Source organism: Cherax quadricarinatus, chromosome 92, assembly GCF_038502225.1.
Source record: "Cherax quadricarinatus isolate ZL_2023a chromosome 92, ASM3850222v1, whole genome shotgun sequence".
NCBI classification, from domain to species: Eukaryota; Metazoa; Arthropoda; class Malacostraca; order Decapoda; family Parastacidae; genus Cherax; species Cherax quadricarinatus.
In genome coordinates, this window is record NC_091383.1 from 7257917 (window position 1) to 7283608 (window position 25692).

Consider the following 25692-nt stretch of genomic DNA (forward strand, 5'->3'; position numbering starts at 1 on the left):
GACACTGACCTAAGGAGGCCTGGTCACAGACCGGGCCGCGGGGGCGTTGACCCCCGGAACTCTCTCCAGGTAATCCAGGTAATCACCACTCATCCCTGTACCGGACTGAGGAAGATGAAAGTTAAGACACATGTGAAACATCTGGTTATCTTAATTGTAGACGTTTCGCCCTCCAGTGGCTTTATCAATAGAGATTCTTGGACATAATTAGAAAACAGAAGAACTATATGCATGGACTGAGGAAGTTACTTGGTGGCGAAACGTTCCCCCAATAAAGATTCCGAAATGTGCCAAAGAGTCCAAGGTAGCTTCTCTTCTGCGCCTCCGGCAGGAGTTATGGAGGGTGAAACGTCTGATTTCTCTGAGGAGAAGCTTCTGTCCTGTTGTCTTATGGCTAATATTGATAATGGGTTCAGTGCTATATGACCCTGGTGGGTTTAGCGCTTGGTTTTGATTATTGATAATGGGTTGGGTGAATATTTTTAGTTAGAGGGGGTTTGAGACTGACCTGCCATGTATGGGCCAGTAGAAATAAACGAAATGTCGACACAGTGGAAAACTAAACACATGTACGACACTTGGGTATCTTTATTCCAGATGTTTCGCCAACCAGCTGTTTTATCAGATTTATCCAGACTACGGTACTAAACATTTTGTAGGCTGACGGGAGTGATTACCTCAAACTACTCCTCTCATTACCCATTTCTACTTTGTATTGGACTGATGAAGCGACTGTGTGGCGAAACGTTTCTTGAATAAAGATTCCCATATGTTGCATAAGTGTCTCAATCCAGAGGCGTCGCTAGAGTTCGTGTCACCCAGGGTGACATCGTTGGTGTCACCCAGGGTGACATCTTTGGTGTCACCCCTATGAAATAAAAGGGCGGGGGATGGGGGTAGTAAACTCCAGTTACATCACTGCTGCATGACCAGTTACATCACTGCTGCATGACCAGTTACATCACTGCTGCATGACCAGTTACATCACTGCTGCATGACCAGTTACATCACTGCTGCATGACCAGTTACATCACTGCTGCATATACCAGTTACATCACTGCTGCATATACCAGTTACATCACTGCTGCATATACCAGTTACATCACTGCTGCATGACCAGTTACATCACTGCTGCATACACCAGTTACATCACTGCTGCATACACCAGTTACATCACTGCTGCACGGCCAGTTACATCACTGCTGCACGGCCAGTTACATCACTGCTGCACGGCCAGTTACATCACTGCTGCACGGCCAGTTACATCACTGCTGCATATACCAGTTACATCACTGCTGCATATACCAGTTACATCACTGCTGCATATACCAGTTACATCACTGCTGCATATACCAGTTACATCACTGCTGCATATACCAGTTACATCACTGCTGCATATACCAGTTACATCACTGCTGCATATACCAGTTACATCACTGCTGCATATACCAGTTACATCACTGCTGCATATACCAGTTACATCACTGCTGCATATACCAGTTACATCACTGCTGCACGGCCAGTCACATCACTGCTGCACGGCCAGTCACGTCACTGCTGCACGACCAGTTACGTCACTGCTGCACGACCAGTTACATCACTGCTGCATGACCACTTACATCACTGCTGCATGACCACTTACATCACTGCTGCATGACCACTTACATCACTGCTGCATGACCAGTTACATCACTGCTGCATGACCAGTTACATCACTGCTGCATGACCAGTTACATCACTGCTGCATGACCAGTTACATCACTGCTGCATGACCAGTACATCACTGCTGCATGACCAGTTACATCACTGCTGCATGACCAGTTACGTCACTGCTGCATATACCAGTTACGTCACTGCTGCATATACCAGTTACGTCACTGCTGCACGACCAGTTACGTCACTGCTGCACGACCAGTTACGTCACTGCTGCACGACCAGTTACGTCACTGCTGCACGACCAGTTACGTCACTGCTGCACGACCAGTTACGTCACTGCTGCACGACCAGTTACGTCACTGCTGCACGACCAGTTACGTCACTGCTGCACGACCAGTTACGTCACTGCTGCACGACCAGTTACATCACTGCTGCACGACCAGTTACATCACTGCTGCATGACCAGTTACATCACTGCTGCATGACCACTTACATCACTGCTGCATGACCGCTTACATCACTGCTGCATGACCACTTACATCACTGCTGCATGACCACTTACATCACTGCTGCATGACCGCTTACATCACTGCTGCATGACCAGTTACATCACTGCTTCACGACCAGTTACATCACTGCTGCACGACCAGTTACATCACTGCTGCACGACCAGTAACATCACTGCTGCACGACCAGTAACATTGCTGCACGACCAGTTACATCACTGCTGCACGACCAGTGACATCACTGCTGCACGACCAGTTACTTCACTGCTGCACGACCAGTGACATCACTGCTGCACGACCGGTAACCTCACTGCTGCACGACCAGTGACATCACTGCTGCACGACCAGTGACATCACTGCTGCACGACCAGTGACATCACTGCTGCACGACCAGTTTCATCACTGCTGCACGACCAGTTACATCACTGCTGCACGACCAGTGACATCACTGCTGCATGACCAGTTACATCACTGCTGCATGACCAGTTACATCACTGCTGCATGACCAGTTACATCACTGCTGCATGACCAGTAACATCACTGCTGCATGACCAGTTACATCACTGCTGCATGACCAGTTACATCACTGCTGCATGACCAGTAACATCACTGCTGCATGACCAGTAACATCACTGCTGCATGACCAGTTACATCACTGCTGCATGACCAGTTACATCACTGCTGCATATACCAGTTACATCACTGCTGCATATACCAGTTACATCACTGCTGCACGACCAGTTACATCACTGCTGCATATACCAGTTACATCACTGCTGCATGACCAGTTACATCACTGCTGCATATACCAGTTACATCACTGCTGCATGACCAGTTACATCACTGCTGCATGACCAGTTACATCACTGCTGCATGACCAGTTACATCACTGCTGCATTACCAGTAACATCACTGCTGCATGACCAGTGACATCACTGCTGCATGACCAGTGACATCACTGCTGCATGACCAGTGACATCACTGCTGCATGACTAGTAACATCACTGCTGCATGACCAGTTACATCACTGCTGCATGACCAGTGACATCACTGCTGCATGACCAGTGACATCACTGCTGCATGACCAGTGACATCACTGCTACATGACCAGTTACATCACTGCTGCATGACCAGTAACATCACTGCTGCATGACCAGTTACATCACTGCTGCATGACCAGTGACATCACTGCTGCATGACCAGTAACATCACTGCTGCATGACCAGTAACATCACTGCTGCATGACCAGTAACATCACTGCTGCACGACCAGTTACATCACTGCTGCACGACCAGTGACATCACTGCTGCATGACCAGTTACATCACTGCTGCACGACCAGTTACATCACTGCTGCATGACCAGTGACATCACTGCTGCATGACCAGTGACATCACTGCTGCACGACCAGTTACATCACTGCTGCACGACCAGTTACATCACTGCTGCATGACCAGTTACATCACTGCTGCATGACTAGTTACATCACTGCTGCATGACCAATTACATCACTGCTGCATGACCAGTTACATCACTGCTGCATGACCAGTTACATCACTGCTGCACGACCAGTTACATCACTGCTGCACGACCAGTTACATCACTGCTGCACGACCAGTTACATCACTGCTGCACGACCAGTTACATCACTGCTGCACGACCAGTTACATCACTGCTGCACGACCAGTTACATCACTGCTGCACGACCAGTTACATCACTGCTGCATGGCCAGTTACATCACTGCTGCATGGCCAGTTACATCACTGCTGCACGACCAGTTACGTCACTGCTGCACGACCAGTTACGTCACTGCTGCACGACCAGTTACGTCACTGCTGCACGACCAGTTACGTCACTGCTGCACGACCAGTTACATCACTGCTGCACGACCAGTTACATCACTGCTGCACGACCAGTTACATCACTGCTGCACGACCAGTTACATCACTGCTGCACGACCAGTTACATCACTGCTGCACGACCAGTTACATCACTGCTGCATGACCAGTTACATCACTGCTGCATGACCAGTTACATCACTGCTGCATGACCAGTTACATCACTGCTGCATGACCAGTTACATCACTGCTGCATGACCAGTTACATCACTGCTGCATGACCAGTTACATCACTGCTGCATGACCAGTTACAACACTGCTGCACGACCAGTCACGTCACTGCTGCACGGCCAGTCACATCACTGCTGCACGGCCAGTCACATCACTGCTGCACGGCCAGTCACATCACTGCTGCACGGCCAGTCACATCACTGCTGCACGGCCAGTTACATCACTGCTGCACGGCCAGTTACATCACTGCTGCACGGCCAGTTACATCACTGCTGCACGGCCAGTTACATCACTGCTGCATGGCCAGTTACATCACTGCTGCACGACCAGTTACATCACTGCTGCACGACCAGTTACATCACTGCTGCACGACCAGTTACATCACTGCTGCACGACGAGTTACATCACTGCTGCACGACCAGTTACATCACTGCTGCACGACCAGTTACATCACTGCTGCACGACCAGTTACACCACTGCTGCACGACCAGTTACGTCACTGCTGCACGACCAGTTACGTCACTGCTGCACGACCAGTTACATCACTGCTGCACGACCAGTTACATCACTGCTGCACGACCAGTTACATCACTGCTGCATGACCAGTTACATCACTGCTGCATGACCAGTTACATCACTGCTGCATGACCAGTTACATCACTGCTGCATGACCAGTTACATCACTGCTGCATGACCAGTTACATCACTGCTGCATGACCAGTTACATCACTGCTGCACGACCAGTTACATCACTGCTGCACGACCAGTTACATCACTGCTGCACGACCAGTTACATCACTGCTGCATGACCAGTTACATCACTGCTGCATTTATTCATCTTCAACAGTGAAAAAAATAATTGAAAAAAAAAAACACTAAGATTTAACCTTGAGTACAGGTAACATCTTGAGTACAGGTAACATCTTGAGTACAGGTAACATCTTGAGTACAGGTAACATCTTGAGTACAGGTAACATCTTGAGCACAGGTAACATCTGACCTTGAGCACAGGTAACATCTGACCTTGAGCACAGGTAACATCTGACCTTGAGCACAGGTAACATCTGACCTTGAGCACAGGTAACATCTGACCTTGAGCACAGGTAACATCTGACCTTGAGCACAGGTAACATCTGACCTTGAGCACAGGTAACATCTTGAGTACAGGTAACATCTTGAGTACAGGTAACATCTTGAGCACAGGTAACATCTTGAGTACAGGTAACATCTTGAGTACAGGTAACATCTTGAGTACAGGTAACATCTCAAAGAATCTGATATTTAATTTCCTTGCTTCAATCCTGCAAAATCTATCACATCAAAATTATCACATCAAAATCATCTATCACATCAAAGTTATTACATCAAAATCATCTGTCACATCATCAAAATTGTCTATCACATCAAAATTGTCTATCACATCAAAATTGTCTATCACATCAAAATTATCTATCACATCATCAAAATCATCTATCACATCATCAAAATCATCTATCACATCATCAAAATCATCTATCACATCATCAAAATTATCACATCAAAATTATTACATCAAAATCATCTATCACATCATCAAAATTGTCTATCACATCAAAATTGTCTATCACATCAAAATTGTCTATCACATAAAAATTGTCTATCACATCAAAATTATCTATCACATCATCAAAATGATCTATCACATCATCAAAATGATCTATCACATCATCAAAATGATCTATCACATCATCAAAATCATCTATCACATCATCAAAATCATCTATCACATCATCAAAATCATCTATCACATCATCAAAATCATCTATCACATCATCAAAATCATCTATCACATCATCAAAATCATCTATCACATCATCAAAATCATCTATCACATCATCAAAATCATCTATCACATCATCAAAATCTTCTATCACATCAAAATCATCTATCACATCAAAATCTTCTATCACATCAAAATTATCTATCACATCAAAATCTTCTATCACATCAAAATTATCTATCACATCAAAATCTTCTATCACATCAAAATCATCTTTCACATCATCAAAATCAATAATTTTCCCTATACATGCCTGTTTGTACTTCGTAATCCTATAATACGCAATATAAAAACGAAGAATTTTTCTCTTAGGTTGCTGCAGCATACTTTTGGTCATTAGTGTCGCCTTTAGAGGCTCTATTGTGTCACCCCATAAATGGTGTTACCCCATAAATGGTGTCACCCCATAAATGGTGTCACCCCATAAATGGTGTCACCCCATAAATGGTGTCACCCCATAAATGGTGTCACCCCATAAATGGTGTCACCCCATAAATGGTGTCACCCCATAAATGGTGTCACCCCATAAATGGTGTCACCCCATAAATGGTGTCACCTCGCCCCCTCTCCCCCTTACGACGCCTCTGTCTCAATCTTCAACTTATCTCATATCCAGTACTGAACACCTTGTCAAAGTTAAGACACATGTGCAACATCTGGGTATCTTTATTGTAGACGTTTCGCCCTCCAGTGGCTTTATCAATACAAATTCTTGGACATAATAAGAAATCAGAAGAACTATTTACAAAAGATGAGGTAATCAGTCCCTCAGCCTTGGAGGTGGTGTTTACAGCACCGTGGTTGTAGAGATTCTGAAGCAGAGTCAAGGAGACTGGCGCTTATATAGGCGTCAGTGAATGGGACGGGTAGCAGACGAGGACATAGTCACTGGTAGGCGGGATTCCCCAGTGGAAGTAGGTCCTTCCCAAATTGATGGGCTAGTTGTAGCAGCCGTGAAGAAGGTGATGTAGATGTTCTCTGAACCAAGATTCCATGATGTTGCAGTGTCTGTCAAGTTGTGCAAGACAGGTATATAATACCGGCAAGATGAAAGCTAAGACACTTGTGCAACATCTGGTTATCTTTATTGTAGACGTTTCGCCATCCAGTGGCTTTATCAATACAGATTCTAGGACATAATTAGAAAACAGAACTATATACAGAGGATGAGGTAATGAGTCCCTCAGTCTTGGAGGTGGTGTTTACAGCACCGTGGTTGTAGAGATTCTGAAGCAGAGGCAAAAAGCAAAGCAAACAAGTTCAGGTAAGATCCCAATGGGATGAGCGGGGAAGACGGGACAGATGAAGAATAGCGCTGGAGAGGAGTGTTCTTAGTCAGAGAAATAGAGCCAGGGTTTAACCCGGCAGCTAAGGTGATCGTGGGACAGACTTGAGAACAGAAATAGCGGGGACTGTTGCATCGAACTTGTGGTAGTTGAAGTCTTGAATCTTGAGTAGCTGGCAGCAGGCTAGGTCACATCAGAGGGTAGAACATATATGGGAGTTATAGGAGTAACTGAGGAGGCAGGTTAGCAATGGAGCCATTTTCGAACTTTTTGAAGCTGCTTCTAGATAGGTGGTATAATTTAGCCTTGTTACTGAAGGTGAAACGTAGAGGCTTGATGAACTCAAGAGCTTGGGTGAGTGTGAAGTGAAGCGGTGATTCACAGACATGCTTGACTGTTCCACCACCGAGGCTTTTGTAGAGTTCAGTACAGGTCATGGTGTCAGTATCTGAAGAAGTGTAGAAGGTATGGATTTCCCATGAGGGTTTACTGGAGTCGTCGCTATCTTCCTCTTCTGGAGTGGATTCATCGGGCGAATCTACAATGGTGGTAGCAGGTGACTGAGGGTCGACAGGAGCAGTGGAGAGGTGTAATGGTTGTGTAACAGCAGGCTGGGAGAGGTGGGAGACGGTGGTTGAGGCAACATGATCATCGTTGTCGGCGGTGGAAGTAGTTATATAGAAGTTACAGGAGCAGTTTCTTGGGCAGGAGACAGGTCTGCAGGTGCAGAAAAGTTCAGGGCGTTGGGTAGGATCTTGATGATGTCTGCTGAAGGTGTGGAGTCCGGAAAATTGAAGGCAGGCATGTTGTTCAGAAGGAATAGTTCGTTAATATTGGTGTTGAAAGTGCCGGGGTTTGCTGCGTTTGCAAGGTGTACATACACCATGCAGTACAGCACCTTGGAGGGAGCACCGTCGGGGAGTGGAGAGAGGGAGTTGCTGGGCGATGGTGCCTGTAGATTAGCGTGTAGAGTCTTGGTGGTGTCGGTTTGTGGTTTAGTTATTGCAGCGAATGTCGGTGAATTGGAGGTGTTCTTCAGAACTTTAGTTTTCTTCAATATTTCTTTCCTGAGTGGGCACTTAGCTGCAAGGGTATGATGATTATCCTTGCAGTTAAGACATGTTGGTGCTGTAGTAATGGTGCAGGATCTGAAATCGTGTCCATCATTCCCACATTTTGAACAAAACTTCTTACCGTTGACGGGGCAGTCCTTGGTGATGTGTCCAGTAGCAGGTCCAGCAGTAGCAGGTCCAGCAGTAGCAGGTCCAGCAGTAGCAGGTCCAGCAGTAGCAGGTCCAGCAGTAGCAGGTCCAGCAGTAGCAGGTCCAGCAGTAGCAGGTCCAGCAGTAGCAGGTCCTGCAGTAGCAGGTCCTGCAGTGGGAGATGTATGTGAAACGTTCTTGTTCTATATGACTAGGGTGAATGTGGTAATGAGATGGCCAGACCGTCAGAGAGAGCTTGGGCAGCCATGGAGACATCTGAGAATGTAATCTTTAGCATAGATGAGGCGTTAGGGGTCTTGGAGATGCTGTCTACCGAGGCCCAGGTGTTTTATTCCTCAATAGATGTCTTCAGTGCTTCAGTAGAGAGAGAGGTGACGATATTGTCCAGTCTTTTCACAAAGACCGAACGTTTCGACTTCAAGAATGGAGACGGGGATTTAGTGAATTGTTGTGTTTGTAGGGTCCTGATTGAAGAGTCGTCCATTAGTTTTGATGCTTCCGTGTCATCTGTGCAGACGACAATGAAGGAGTCCTTCAGAGAGTGGATTGCGGTAAAATTGACCTGCAGGCAGGTCCTAACGACGGTAGCTAAAGCTAGCTTCGAGGAGTCATTTATTGCACCATTCACAGGCTTGATTTTCGCACGATGCGACAGCAATGTGAAAAATATGTGACGTTTGTAGAATATAAATTCCCCACCCCGGCGGGGTTCGAAGGGAGGCTTCTTGAGTGTAGAGCAACTCTGTGATCGGACAGAGCACGACGGACCAGGAGTGCAGCGCAGGCATGTATGTATAATGTTCGCCAAGACCGTAGTCCTGGCACGGGTCTGTCTTGCGATGACCCGTCTCTGGCTCCCGAGGGAGAAAGGTTTCTACAATGATGCGACGTATGCTGCTCAAACACTCTTCTGGTCAGTTCATCTGGTGAATCTCATAAGCAACAACACCATATGTACTCCTAACTGTGGGCACTAGCGAGGAGGAGGATATGTCGTTATCACGGGTAACGGCTAATCTGGTTCGTTGACTCCATGGTACACTAGTGTGGCCGCAGTCATCTCTGGGTCCTCTTCGGGAGGGAATATCAGTGGTAGTTGCCTGCGGAGTGTCTCAGTAACTTCAAACTCCAGAAGATAGTGTGTTAGGGGCCGCTGGACTACGTGCTGACAGTACTGGCACATCTCCTCCTCAGCCTTGTCTACCATCATCTTGGCTGTGGGAAAGCCCAAACGAAGCCGATGGTTGGCGGTACACTGCGCTCTGGACCAGTTTCTATCATATGGAGGGGGTTCTCCCGGAGTCGATGCTCGGTACCACTGTTGAGATGGGGTATCACCTAAGACCTCCCCCATAAGTTTCATGGCACTGGCAGCCACCAGTTTGGTCTGTCGTAGGCTGATGGGGACAGTAATCCCGACATGTGGATACTCTGTAGCTGCCTTGGCTGCATCATCTGCCGCCTCATTTCCCCGGATGCCAGCATGGCTTGGGATCCAGTTCAATGTCGATCTGTTACACTGAACTTCTAAGGCTGTCATTATGCTCAGGATCGATGTGATGAGGTGAATATTGTCCTGTGGTTGAGGATGGGAGAGGGCATTGATTGCAGAGGTGGAATCAACATGTATGACAGGTCGGAGTCGATGTCGTAGGGCATGTGACAATGCCTGCTGAATCGCCACCAGCTCAGCTTGAAGGATCGTGCAGTGGTCAGGGAGTCGCTAGCCTTGTGTGTGACCATTGTGGTACAGTCCAGCTGCTGCTCTCTTCCTGTCAGGGTCGACAGAACCATCTGTGAAATACACTGCACATGTGCCTCCCTCTGCCAGTGCCATGCTTGTCTCAGCATGATTGCTGAGGGTGTCTTGACTGCAGAGACGCTTAGAGATGGGTAGTTGCATGATGCAAACATCGGCTGGATCTGGGCGCCACGGAGGTGGTGGATGGTACCCAGCAACAGGAAGGTCACAACTCTTCTCGAGGAGTAGTTGTATAGGAAGCAGCTTCCGCCCAGCAACACAAAACGAACGAATCCAGTAGTAGTCCGTGAAGAGTGTGGGATCTTATGTCATGGTTGTCAATATCCGTCTCCTTAAAGTAGCCACGATTCTGCCGGTGCAGAATCGTGGCTTCTTTGCAGGCGTTTATGTATCTTACTCTGTAAGCCAAGGAAGGAAGCCGGGCCTCAGATCTGAGACGTACTGTGTTGGTCCAGATGGGGGCCCCAAGCATAGTTCTTACGCCTGGTTTTGTACGACCTCCACCCTTTGCCTGCTCTGCGGGAAGAGATGAGCTAACGCCGGTGCACTGTAGTCAATGAGCGAGCGTATAGCTTGTATATAGTACAAGCGAAGTACATCTTTGCTTGCCCCTGCATGGTGCCTCGTCATGGCTCTCATGGCGTTGAGTCTGAGTAGAGCACGTGACCTGACATACTCGGCCTGTTTCTGAAAGGTCAGCTTTTTATCAATGTAGATTCCCAAATACAGGTAGGAGCCTGTCCACTCAAGTTCTATATCCTGAATACGTAATCTATTCACAGGATCTGGTCCCTTGAACATCATTGCAAGAGATTTCTCGGCCTAGATCTTGAGACCTAGTTCCTTGCAAGACCGCGTAATTAGGTCCAAAGCTCTCTGAGTCTGTCGCTCCAAATTGCCTTTCCCATTAACTACGAGTGCAAGATCATCAGCATAGCTACGAACAAGTTCACTTAAGATCCCAAATGGGATGAGCGGTGAAGACGGGACAGACGAAGAATAGCTCAGGAGAGGAGTGTTCTCAGTCGTAGAAATAGAGCCAGGGCTTAACCCAGCAGCTAAGGCGATCGTGGTACAGGCATTGATAACAGAAATTCAGGCTTTTCTGTTGGGACTCCGGTGGGGTGAGCGGGAAGGACGGGACAGGAGAAGATTAGCTAAAGCGAACTTGGGTCAGAGAATGAACAGCTCAAAGTACCTGTCAGAGAATCCAAGGTTATTTGTAAATAAGGTTAGGAGCAGGATCATACAAGGACTAGAAAAGGTAGTGTTGGTTTGTGGGTCTGCGAATGTCTTCGTCAAGGAGAGAGGTCCAGTAGTCATGTCGTCTCAAGTTTGTCTGTCTGTCTGTCACTGAGCGTCTTAGAGTACAGATTCAACGCAGGGATGTCTAATTGGGCATGGAGAGACTCGCTTGTGGCGAAGTCCTCCCATCTGACATTAAGCACCCAGCGCAGCGCCTTGTTCTGAACACGCTGCAGTTTAAGTTCGTTTTAGCTGTAAGAGTGAGGGCTAGAGGAGAGTAAGTTATCAGAGGACGTATTAGGGATTTGTAGAGGTGTAGTTTGGTGCGTTGGGAGGCATGTTGCAGCTTGTAGAGGCCCGCAAGGGCCTTACTAGCTATTGCATGCCTTGAGTGAATGTCTCCGTGTAAGCGAAAAAGGTAGTCGAGATTAACGCCAAGGACAGTGATAGATTGTGTGATGGACTGAACACATCGACCCCAGGCTGAGGGACTGATTACCTCAAACTCCTCCTCTCCTTACGCCTTTCTACTTTGTATTGGACTGATGAAGCCACTGTGTGGCGAGACGTTTCCTGAATAAAGATTCCCATATGTTGCATAAGTGTCTCAATCTTCAGAGTGTATCTATATTGGCGTGAGTGATAAGTTGTTTAATGTCGTCTGCATATTCTAGTGTGATGGAGTTGTGGTATACAGGTGTTGGAATGTCGTTAGTGTATAAAATGTAGAGGGTAGGGGAGAGGACAGATCCCTGGGGTACTCCGGTATTTAGTGTGAAGTAGTCAGAGTAACAGCCTTGGAATTTGATTCTCATGGTACGGCCGTCTAGGAAGTTGCAGAGGAGTTTACGAGTAGTGAGAGGCAGGTTAAAGTTAGTGCAGAGTTTGTACTTGAGCCCTTCGTGCCAGACAGTGTCAAAAGCTTTTTCAACGTCTTTTGCAACCAGGGCTGTCCTGTTTCTTTGTTTTGTGTTTATGTGGATGTAGTTGAGAATGATGTTAATGGCATCCTGTGTGGATCTGTGTGTTCTGAAGGGGTAATTCGAGAGAGGCGAGATCGTCGATGAACAATGACGTGTGTTGTTGTTGTTGCTGTAGGTTTGCCGGTACTTCCGGCAAACCTGGCTACCCGGCGGTGGCCTCCCGGGCGGGGGATGTTGTTCATCTTCTTTCTTCTGTATTCTTTCTTGGGGCCCACCGGTTGGAGGGTGACTTCTTCTGTCTTGCGGTGAGTCCCCCAAGCGGGAAGTAACTTCTCGTTTAGCATCTTCAGCAGCACAGGAGGGCGGAGGCAGCAATTACAGGGTTCGTTTTGGAGCCACACCCCAGCTTTAGCAGGCAACAAAGTGCTGGGGAAACTTGCCTTCACGATGATTGATCATTGACAGTCCTGTAGATGACGGTACCGTCTTCGGCAGCCCCATTCTGGAGAGTCCTGAATTTCTTCCTTGTGGTGTAGTCGAGTGCCACAAAGCGGTGACTTTTTGAGAGAAGGTTGATCAGGGATTCAGTGGTCAATGATCGAGTTGAGTCGCAGGTGAACTTGACTGTCCCGTTGTGGAGGCGTTGAATAATTTCTGGAGTGTACATTGCGTTCTCATTCTGGTTGGTTGTGTAGAAGTATACACCAGGCAAGCAGTGGACTTCTTGTGAAGGAGTGGCGGTAGTACGTAGGGATGCCTATGCTAACCTTCCTATGGTGTAGAAATATACCTAGTTGGGCGAATCTTATTGTGGCTAGCTGGTCCAGTGGCTAACGCGACGGTCTGGAGTTTTGAGACTCTCCGATCGCGGGTTCTATCCCCGCCCGTGGTATGGTTTGATCCTCCATTACCTGTGGAGCTAAGAACTGCTGACACCCGCACTTACTTCCCTATCACACAATCTGTCACTGTCCTTGGCGTTAATCTTGATTACCTTCTTCGCTTACACGGACACATTCACTCAAGGCATGCAATAGCTAGTAAGGCCCTTGCGGGCCTCTACAAGCTGCAACATGCCTCCCAACGCACCAAACTACACCTCTACAAACCCCTAATACGTCCTTTGATAACTTACTCTCCTCTAGCCCTCTCTCTTGCAGCTAAAACAAACTTAAACTGCAGCGTGTCCAGAACAAAGTGCTGCGCTGGGTGCTTGATGTCGGATGGGAAGACTTCGCCACAAGCGAGTCTCTCCATGCCCAATTAGACATCCCTGCGCTGAATCTGTTCTGGAACACGCTCAGTGACAGACAGATGGACAAACTTGAGACACGACGTGACTACTGGACCTCTCTCCTTGACGAAGACATTCGCAGACCCACAAACCAACACATTTTCTAGTCCTTGCATGATCCTGCTCCTAACCCTATTTACAAATAACATTGGATTCGGTGACAGGTACCATTCTCTGACCCACTTTCGCCTTAGATTTCAGGTTAAGACCTGGCTCAATTCTACACTCCTCTCTAGCGCTAATCTTCGCCTGTCCCGTCCTCTCCGCTCAACCCACCGGAGTCCCAACAGAAGAGCCTGAATTTCTCTTCTCAATGTCTGTCCCACGATCGCCTTAGCTGCTGGGTTAAGCCCTGGCTCTATTTCTCTGACTAAGAACACTCCTCTCCAGCACTATTCTTCGTCTGTCCCGTCTTCCCCACTCATCCCATTTGGGATCTTACCTGAACTTATTCGTTCGTTCGTTCATGTACTGTGGTCAGTCCATCAATCTCGACTCAGACAGGTACATCACAGACATCAGAAGTCGCACAGAGAGGTACGTACTGTTCAGCATCACAGCCCAGCACCACGTGGACAGACGCATGGCTTCTGCCAAAAGGAAGAGGTCACGATGTTCCAGGGACACGACGGATGACTCGGATTTAGAAGTGGACGACTCGGATTTAGAAATGTGGGGCTCAATCCTAGCGAAGAAGTTGCGAGACCACTCCGTGTCATCAGAGGAAAAGTCTCCAGTTCTGACAAGCCTAACCATGCAGCCAGAGAATACGGAAGGATGGATCAATGTGAACAGTAAGACACACCGTCCCTCCAAGGAGCAGGTAAACCAGCTCAAATCACCTTCCAGTTTCAAGGTAAAGGCTTATGGGGAACACAAAACCCACTATGGTGTGGTTACACACCTGGAAACACGGCACAAACTGAGGTTCAAGATATGGTTCAACCTGAGGGGAGAACCAGTACTGACTCCTATCAACAGGGAAATGCATATCAACTTGAAAAGGTCATGGAGACAGACCGCTCCTTCACCCTGGAGGAACTGGACTCTCGGCAGAAGGTCACCAAGGGTGTAGTGATGCGATACCCGCTGATGATACCCATCGAGGCAATAGCAGCTCGCCCCAGGGTCGTGTCAGCTCTGCGTCTCAAGGCAAAGTCGACAGGCAACGCACCAACCCGGCAGGTCCTCATTCAGCATGTAGGACCGCTGCCATCCCAGCTGGACCTCGGTTCTTGGGGCAGGTACAATGTCAGGACCTTCACGGCAGAACCAGTTCGCTGTTTCAAGTGCCAACGTTACGACACCTGGGTGCACTCTGTCCGAACAGAGTAATCTGCGGTGTCTGCAGCCAGCACCACCCTACCGAGGAATGCATCACCAAGCTGAAGAATGCATCGCTACCCACTCCACGATGCCCGAATTGCAGGCAGAAACACCATGCCTGGAACCCACGATGCCCCGAGAGGCTCACTAGAATTCGTGAGGCCTGGAAGACACCAACGACGAGACAGCATGCTACGGCAGAGCATCACCCTCAGCAGACGATGGGAGCAGAGAATCCTGCCATACTGCAGAACTCTCATCAGGCAACCCAACTCAATGCCCAGGAATTTCCGACCCTTGAAGACTCAACCAGGCGTCATGAACAGGAGCATCCTGCCCCACTACCGCAACGAAGAAATAAAAACATGAGGAACAAGTGGCGCCAACAGGAAACATCTGGGCAACACAATCAGGAGACGGCACTACACGAGCTCCCACCGGCCTCCTTGCCAGGCGCAACCACTATGCAGGCTGTGCCTGCACCTCTCCAGCAGATGCCGGGTACACAACTTGGCATACAGCAACAGGCTACGGTGTGCACAGTGAAGAAATACAACCCTCAGCAGTCCCCACAGATTACAACAGCCCAGATAATGTCCACTGCTTCGAACCCACCGACAACGCAGGCCCTCAACTGAGAGGATCTCTTAACACTCATCAAAGCATTCACGGATATTATACAGACCACTTCGACAACCTCTACACTGGGTTTGAGAAGGACCTGCCCTCCCAAAGCAACCTTCGTCTCACCTCCTGGCACTATATAAAGGCCCCATTCTGTCACTTCAACTTCATATTGTTTCAGACAACGGAACAATGCTCTTCTCCAGACTGAGGGACTGACCACCTCAAAACTTTAAGGGTGATGGACTGATTACATCGTCTTCAAGTATCTTCTGCTTCTATCAACCTTTCTGTACTCGACTGAAGAAGCCTACTGTGTAGGCGAAACGTTTCGAAATAAAGATACCTAACTGTTGCATATGTGTCTTACCTAACAGCATAGGGCCGTAGACGTGGCTTATATACTGTAGTGAGGTGACTTGAAGCAGACGGAGGCGGGATCATAGTGGTACCATCCACTAGTCGAAGTAGGTCTTTGTCCAAAGGTTGAACAAGCGTTGAAGAATTCTTTGTAAGAAGATCCCATGATGCTGCAGTGTCTGACAGTTGTGATGAATGGTTTGAAAAACCGACAAGTTGAAGATTGAGACACTTGTCGGTTTTTCAAACCATTCATCACAACTGTCAGACACTGCAGCATCATGGGATCTTGTTACAAAGAATTCTTCAACACTTGTTCAACCTTTGGACGAAGACCTACTTCGACTAGTGGATGGTACCACTATGACCCCGCCTCCATCTGCTTCACGTCACCTCACTACAGTATATAAGCCACGTCTACGGCCCTATGCTGTACATTCTACAAGATTGATGGACTGAACACATCGACTCCAGGTTGAGGGACTGATTACCTCATTCTCCTCATCTCCTTACGCCTTCCTCTTTGTATTGGACTGATGAAGCCACTGTGTGGCGAAACGTTTCCTGAATAAAGATTCCCATATGCTGCATAAGTGTCTCAATCTTCAACTTGTCGGTTTTTCAAACCATTCATCACAACTGCAACACAATCACCTCCACGGAACAACAGAGCATGTTCCGGCAGATGGTCAGCACACTCCTGAGAGTGTGCTTACTGACAGAGCAGGAAACAGTGGATGCCATGAATCTGCAGATTATCAGAGCGGACAGAGCCCAGTCCCCAGCTCAGGAAACAGCTGAGATGGAGTAACCTCAGTCGCTTATAAGGCACACTAGCTGAACTGTCCAGAACAGTGCTTGAGCAGTATATGCTGCAACAGTGAAGAATCAATTCTCCTTCAGGAGCCAGAGACGAGTCATCTCAAGATTAAGACCCGTGCCAGGACCCTGGTCTTGGCGAACATTATACATACATACATGTGCTCTTTGTAACGGCTTGATAAAGCTCCTGGAGAGCGAAACGTTGCCACAATAAAATGTCACATTAGTTGCACTTGTGACCTTTTACTTTACACATGTGAGTGTTATTAGTGAAGATACTCACACATTTCTCGCACTCAGAGTACTTCTAAAACTCGTTTCACACCTCTCACTCGTCGTGTAGAGTGGATTGTACTCAAATAACCCGCATGTAGGAGATAGACTCTTACTACGACGTTCTGATACAACTTTTCGACCATTTACAAATCAAAGTGACTTGTAAATAGTCCAAGTGAGACCTAAACGTCGTCATAATCTTCTCTGTTATTTAAATATTATAAAGTAAAAGGACACAAGTGCAACTAATGTGACATTGTAATAAAGTTGGTAGAATTACCGACAATATGTAAAGTAAAAGGACACAAGTGCAACTAATGTGACATTTATTGTGGCAACGTTTCGCTCTCCAGGAGCTTTATCAAGCCATTACAAACAATACATGGACACAGAGGGTATATAAAGGCTCAGAGTGAGGTGAATACTAGTGAGGTACCATTTCGATGTTCACTAGTGGTAGTAGTAGTAGTAGTGGTAGTGACAAAAGTAATACAATATGGTAGAGCAATTAATTCGTACATGAGTAAAAGGATATAAAAGCTATTACTTGGGTAACATAAAAATAGGTTGGACAAATATAAACTGGAATGAGGCAGGTTGTTTCAGTGTTCACTCTCTGTGCTTTGTGTAGTATAACAGGAGAGACTATGTGATGGCAGGGTTTACTGTTTTCAGGAGGATTCTTGCTAAGACTTCGGAGATGGTGAAGCTGCCGTTGTTTTGTTTAATTGTATTCGAAACAGCGATCAGTGCTGATTCAAGGCACTTGCGTGTGCGGAAATTAGTTTCTTTTATCACTAATTGGGCGTCTCTGAATTTCATAAGATGATTGGTGGAATTTCGGTGTTGTACACAGGCGTTGTTTAAGTTGTCGTTCCTACATGCGTATATGTGTTCATTGAGGCGGGTGTCGAGGTTTCTTGCTGTTTCACCTACGTAGATCTTGTCACAGCCTCCACAGGGTATAGTGTAAACTCCTGCATTGACTGGTTCGTGGTGCTTGGGTTTTGTCCTGGTTAGATCCTTTATTGAAGTGGTAGAAGCGATGGCGACTCTGGTGTTAGCTTGTGAAAGTACTTTTGAGACGTTTAGTGCAACCTGGCTGTTGGGAAGAATTATGACTTTGTTGGGAGCGGTGTTGATGCGTGGAGAATTGATGATCTGAAGAGCTCTTTTCTTGCAGTCTTTGATGAAAAAAGAAGGAAATTGTAACTCAGTGAATGTTTGGTGAATGTAAGTACATTCCTCGTCAAGAAACTACTTACATTCACCAAACATTCACTGAGTTACAATTTCCTTCTTTTTTCATCAAAGACTGCAAGAAAAGAGCTCTTCAGATCATCAATTCTCCACGCATCAACACCGCTCCCAACAAAGTCATAATTCTTCCCAACAGCCAGGTTGCACTAAACGTTTCAAAAGTACTTTCACAAGCTAACACCAGAGTCGCCATCGCTTCTACCACTTCAATAAAGGATCTAACCAGGACAAAACCCAAGCACCACGAACCAGTCAATGCAGGAGTTTACACTATACCCTGTGGAGGCTGTGACAAGATCTACGTAGGTGAAACAGCAAGAAACCTCGACACCCGCCTCAATGAACACATATACGCATGTAGGAACGACAACTTAAACAACGCCTGTGTACAACACCGAAATTCCACCAATCATCTTATGAAATTCAGAGACGCCCAATTAGTGATAAAAGAAACTAATTTCCGCACACGCAAGTGCCTTGAATCAGCACTGATCGCTGTTTCGAATACAATTAAACAAAACAACGGCAGCTTCACCATCTCCGAAGTCTTAGCAAGAATCCTCCTGAAAACAGTAAACCCTGCCATCACATAGTCTCTCCTGTTATACTACACAAAGCACAGAGAGTGAACACTGAAACAACCTGCCTCATTCCAGTTTATATTTGTCCAACCTATTTTTATGTTACCCAAGTAATAGCTTTTATATCCTTTTACTCATGTACGAATTAATTGCTCTACCATATTGTATTACTTTTGTCACTACCACTACTACTACTACTACTACTACTACTACTACCACTAGTGAACATCGAAATGGTACCTCACTAGTATTCACCTCACTCTGAGCCTTTATATACCCTCTGTGTCCATGTATTGTTTGTAATGGCTTGATAAAGCTCCTGGAGAGCGAAACGTTGCCACAATAAATGTCACATTAGTTGCACTTGTGTCCTTTTACTTTACATAATGTGACATTGTGGCAACGTTTCCCTCTCCAGGAGCTTTATCAAGCGAAACGTTGCCACAATAAAATGTCACATTACTTATACTAGTGTCTTTTTACTTTACATGTTGTCGGTAATTCTACCAACGTTAATACTATTAAGTATTAATAAATTAGACATATGTGCAACACCTGGGTATCTTCATTGAGGAAACGTTTCGCCACACAGTGGCTTCATCAGTCCATACACAGGAGAATGGTGGAGACCCGGAGGAGTTCTTCACGATTCTCCTTTGTATGGACTAATGAAGCCACTGTGTGGCGAAACGTCTCCTCAGTAAAAATACCCAAGTGTTGCACATATGTCTAATTTATCAATGTGTCGGTTCTGTGAACCATTCATCTACAACACTACTGTTCCAGTCACAGTACTGTGCCTTTTTGCTGTTTAAGTGGAATTAAGTTGAGGTCTGACCTGTTCTCCAGGAACGTGAAGTGAGAGGCCTGAAGCTCCGTGTCTCAGGGTACTACTGTAGGGCGACACCCATTCTGACTCCACCTGTAAACAGAAGACCAGAGATGTGTTAAGAACATAAAGGAGAAACACTGCAAGAGGCCTGTTGGCCCATACTACGCAGGTCCTTTACAATCCATAAGAACATAAGAAAGGAGGAACACTGCAGCAGGCCTGTTGGCCCATACTACGCAGGTCCTTTACAATCCATAAGAACATAAGAAAGGAGGAACACTGCAGCAGGCCTGTTGGCCCATACTACGCAGGTCCTTTACAATCCATAAGAACATAAGAAAGGAGGAACACTGCAGCAGTCCTGTTGGCCCATACTACGCAGGTCCTTTACAATCCATAAGAAAGGAGAAACACTGCAGCAGGCCTGTTGGCCCACACTAGGCAGGTCCTTCACAGATCCATAAGAACATAAGAAAGGAGGAACACTGCAGGAGGCCTGTTGGCCCATACTCGGCAGGTCCTTTACAATCCATCCCACTACAAAATCTTTGCCCATCCCAGTTTTCAATGCCACCTAAGAAATAAGCTCTAATTCAAACTTTGATGTCACGGAACTTCAGGAGGATTTAGAGAAGATAATTCTTTAAAATACCGAGAAATTGATGATTAAGACATGTGCAACATGAAAAGTAAAAGGACACAAGTGCAACTAATGTGGTATTTTATTGTGGCAACGTTTCGCTCTCCAGGAGCTTCGTCAAGCCTTTTACTTTACATATTGTCGGTAATTCTACCAGGATATATGCAGCATGTGCGCCAGTTGGGTATCTTTACTGATGGAACGTGTGAGAGAGCAGTTCAACAGATAGGAGTACCGAGCGAGTATATGGTAACGATAGTTTGATTGTCGGCTGCTTGTTAAGGTAGGGTCAGTTTAGCTCCCGCTTTTCCCCGTCCCCCCCCCCCCCCGAAAGGTGACGTGTGGGGCTCCGGCCAAACAGTAATCACTCGACTCACAGCTCCCAGCACAACTGCAAGTAAAAACCTCTGCTCCTATTCTAGTGGATACTGGTTGAAAGCTTCACTTTTGACCAATAATAAACTTTGTCCTTTCAGTTTTAAGCTCCACATGAGACTTTTCGATAGTCACCACCTTTTTTAAGTATCTTGCACTTATCATGGAGAGTGATTTGTTAAGCAGTGGGTAACCTGTCTCTCTTTCCAGCTTGGAATGACAGATCGGGTCACCTGCCAACCAACGAGAAGTGTTGAAGGAGACGGACTGAAACCGGTCTTGGGACGTCACCTTATAATCTACCTACCTGATTAATTGATAAATTAGACACATGTGCAACGCTTGGGTATCTTTATTGAGGAAACGTTTCGCCACACAGTGGCTTCATCAGTCTATACATAGGAGAAAGTTGAAGAACAGGAGGAGAATGAGGTAATCAGTCCCTCAACCTTGAGTCGATGTGGTCAGTCCATCAATCTTGAATAGAATACAGCATATGAGCGGAGAAGGAGCTTATAAACCGTATGGCAGGAGAGGTGCAGCAGTCGTAGGTGGTGTCACATTTGTTCAATGTGGAAGTAGGTCGTGCCCAAGGGTTAGGCAAGCGAAGAATTCCTAAGTATTAGGATCCCAAGAAGTTGCAGTGTCTGACAGGTTTGTAGATGAATGGTTCAGAGAACCGACATGTGTCTAATTTATCAACATGTCGGTTCTCTGAACCATTCATCTACCTACCTGATTAATTGTACAGGACACTACCCCCTCATCTTTGCAGCGGTAAAGAACCTACGTTCCTGTCATCTGGACTGACTATTCAAGGCTATAGACTCTGTGAAGAACTAGTCGTTGGGTTGTCACCAACACCTGTGACCCCCCCCATCATCACCCCATCATCACCCCACTCGGTACATCATCAGATGCAGCATTCTCCACCTGACCTCAGCATTCTGAACCGGACTATAAATACTCGCGTTCCTTCCACCCCAGGTAGTTCTGTTTGTGACTTGAAAAAGCCCACTGTGTGGGCGAAACGTAGTCAATAAAGGATCACATTATACTGAATTTGTGTTTATATTTCCATTGTGTCGGTATTTTATACCATTTATTTCCATCATCAACAGCTACAATTTCTACCAGTGTCAACCTCCACCAGACACCCCAGTATAACTGTACATATTAGCGTTCAATTCAAATGTCATTTTTTTATTTCATTTTTCTTTCAAATAGGATACACCTTCATGTTTCACTGTTTTGTCTTTGTATTACTAAATAATAAAGTGTTTATCTTTGTTAATTATTATTTCTTTTTCTATTCATTAATTTTCCTGAGGAGGAGCCAGCCTTGGTAATACTGTCTGAAGTTGTTAGGTACGACACATATGCAACAGTTAGGTATCTTTATTTCGAAACGTTTCGCTTACACAGTAGGCTTCTTCAGTCGAGTACAGAAAAGGTGATAGAAGCAGAAGAGACTTGAAGACGATGTAATCAGTCCATCACCCTTAAAGTTTTGAGGTGGTCAGTCCCTCAGTCTGGAGAAGAGCATTGTTCCATAGTCTGAAACAATATGGAGTAGAAGTGACAGGATGGAGCCTTATATAGCGCCAAGATAAGATAAGATTTCGTTCGGATTTTTAACCCCGGAGGGTTAGCCACCCAGAATAACCCAAGAAAGTCAGTGCGTCATCGAGGACTGTCTAACTTATTTCCATTGGGGTCCTTAATCTTGTCCCCCAGGATGCGACCCACACCAGTCGACTAACACCCAGGTACCTATTTGCTGCTAGGTGAACAGGACAACAGGTGTAAGGAAACGTGTCGAATGTTTCCACCCGCCGGGAATCGAACCCGGGCCCTCCGTGTGTGAAGCGGGAGCTTTAGCTACCAGGCCACCGGGCCACCCACCAGGCCACCGGGCCTGGTGAGACGTAGGTAACTACATCACTCTGTCAGACACTGCAACACAAGGGTATCTTGGTACAGACCTGAAATCAACTTTGTCAACTTCTACTAGTGAGAATGGCTGGATTTGAGAGGGACCTGACCTTCCAACGACATTCGTACCTCTACTAGTGGCCTACGTCTCACCTCCTGGCGGTATATAAGGCTCCATCCTGTCACTTCTATCTCCATATTGTTTCAGACAATGAAACAATACTCTTCTCCAAACTGAGGGACTGACCACCTCAAAACTTTAAGGGTGATGGACTGATTACATCGTCTTCAAGTATCTTCTGCTTCTATCAACTTTTCTGTACTCGACTGAAGAAGCCTGCTGTGTAGGCGAAACGTTTCGAAATAAAGATACCTAACTGTTGCATATGTGTCTTACCTAACAACCTGTCGGTATTTTATACCATTTTAATGTTCACTGTCTGAAGTTGTTACAGGGCTGAGTAAGCTTTCACAGAACGTTTCGCCTATACAGTGGTCTTCTTCAGTCAAATTAAGGGAGCAGTACTAACGAAGGGACTGACCACCTCAGGTACTTTTCTTCAGGGTTGATGGACTGATTATATCATTTCATTACTGCCTACTGTTTGTATTTGACTGTGTAGGCGAAACTTTTCATCAGGAAAGATACCCAACTGTTGTACAAGTGTCTTAATCTAAAGAACACAGGAGCGTAAGGAAATTGAACACTGCAGGCCTACTACCCCTCAAGGAAGGTTCCTTGATGTTGGTGAGGGCTCTTGATTTGGGGAATTGGATCTGTGTTTCAGTTCCCCGAATTAAGCCTGAATGCCTTCCACATCCCCCCCAGGCGCTGTATAATCCTCCGGGTTTAGCGCTTCCCCGTTGATTATAATACAGGCCTACTGGCCCATACTAGGCAAATTCAACTCAGCGATACCAATATTCTGTCGACAAAAGTTAAGGAAAGCTGTAAGCTGCAGTACAGGGTTATGTTAAAAGCGTGTCTATCAAGCTTAAACAGATAGGCTAAATGTAAAGGGGGTTGTTTGGTAGGTGCTGCAAGCTGGTGGTTAATTATGTCTTCAGAGGCTTCTTCATTTATTAAGTCGTGGTGGGTACATAGGCTTGTGTGTTTGTGCCCATGGCCCGGGCAGGGCCATCCCATGAGAGAGAGCTGGGAGTACTTGTGTCTTCCTGCTAGGCTGCTGTGTGAGTGAGGCGGAGGCATGGGCCGGCAGGCTGGCGTGCCTACCAAGAGGCCTGGCTACAGAGGGCAGCACCTGAGTGGCGCAAAATATGAACTAAGCTGGCAGACAGCATGGGCTGTCTGTGCAGACAGTACAGGCTGTCTACATACGCTCGGCCACCTACCGCATGTCGTCCCGACGCGACAATACTGGTGGTAAAAGAAACTCGGTCTCTCTCTCGTAGGAACAGGGCACAGAACACAAAATAAAAACATATATATACATATGGACATGAAAAAAAAGCTTCCTACAGGGAGGGAAGAAAAAACATGTGGGGTGTGCTAAACATCGTGGTCAAAGGCAGTGAGCGTCGAAGGGCATCACTGCACGCCTTCCTGCGTCTGGACAGATACTGCAACACAGGAGACATCGCTGCAGCTGAGCTGTGACGTAACAGGGTACGGTCTCCTCTGGAATGGTGAAGCAGTCATCGTAGGAGTCGCTGCAGGTTTCACTCAACCTGGGGCACGACATGCTGGTGCCCTCGAGGCGTCGACAAAACTCGGCAACTGGGCAGGACTTCTGGCAAGCGACTCAGGACACTTCTCGACTGGTACTGTCGCTGGGCTGTCACTGCCGGCGAGTTGTGGAGCGAGTCGTGGCAGAGACGACTGGGCGAAACATCTGGGAGTCGTAACATCATACACCAGACTGCAGTGAGAGAGCTAGCAGTCAAAGTGACATCTTCTTTGTGCAGGCTGCTCACTGAAGCTTGTGACACGAGGCTGACACAGCGCCTGCCGACAGGGCTGACTGCGGCTTGACAAGTATTATTCTCTCGACAGTTGGAGTTATAGCAGAGGTTAGTCTAAGCGTCCCCAGACTTGTTTCTCTACATATAACTGCACTCTGACGGTCTGGAGGTGAAGTGAAACAAATCTCGATGGGAATCGTAGCAGGTACGATTCTGCAGAACATCACGAGCGACGAGCATAAAAGCTTTCTGTACAAGAGGGCTCGGTCACTCGGAGCTGTCTGATAGCTGTCAAACACACTGGTCACACGGGTGACTTAACACAGTGGTGCTACTCAGGTCTGGCTCAGACCTCACTGGACACACGGAAACTTTACACACACCGTGGTACAACATGACTTAAACTAGCAAATGATGCTTTTCTGTGCAATAAACTGACACTAAGACATATACTAAAATGTGAGAACACTGAGAGGAATTAATTAACACACGACATATATTTTCTCTGTCTTCTCGACAATACTAAAATAATTACTAGAAACACTCGATGTAACATCATGTGATGTCAGGCGTGATGATGTCAGCAGCACTGACGTCAGCAGACATCTCGAGGTGACGTCAGCAGACATCTCGAGGTGACGTCAGCAGACATCTCGAGGTGACGTCAGCAGACATCTCGAGGTGACGTCAGCAGACATCGTGACGTCATGAAGTCGGGCAGCATCGTGGGTGACGTCGATGTGATGCGGGCAGCAGACCACAGCATGTGGCCTTGGGACATCTGGTAACTCACGTAGCTCGTAGGTCTACGTGACATCGCCCACACCCACGTGGCGTCGTGATCCACGTGGCGTCGTGATTTACGTGGCATGCTGGTCCACGTAGCTTCGAGTGGCCTCGGGCACTCGGATACACAGCTCTGGCAATGAATTCACATGGAAAACAGCAGAAAACA

The 25692-nt window shown here is 46.8% G+C and overlaps 1 protein-coding gene across 1 annotated transcript in view; it reads right to left on the minus strand.

Annotated features, from left to right (window-relative positions):
- LOC138855389 (uncharacterized) overlaps positions 1-25692 on the minus strand; it is a 293544-nt gene that overhangs the window by 237376 nt on the left and 30476 nt on the right. Inside the window, exon 2 of the mRNA XM_070104527.1 lies at positions 19871-19954. Coding sequence (XP_069960628.1) covers positions 19871-19954 — 84 coding nt within the window. The remainder of the gene's footprint in view (positions 1-19870; positions 19955-25692) is intronic.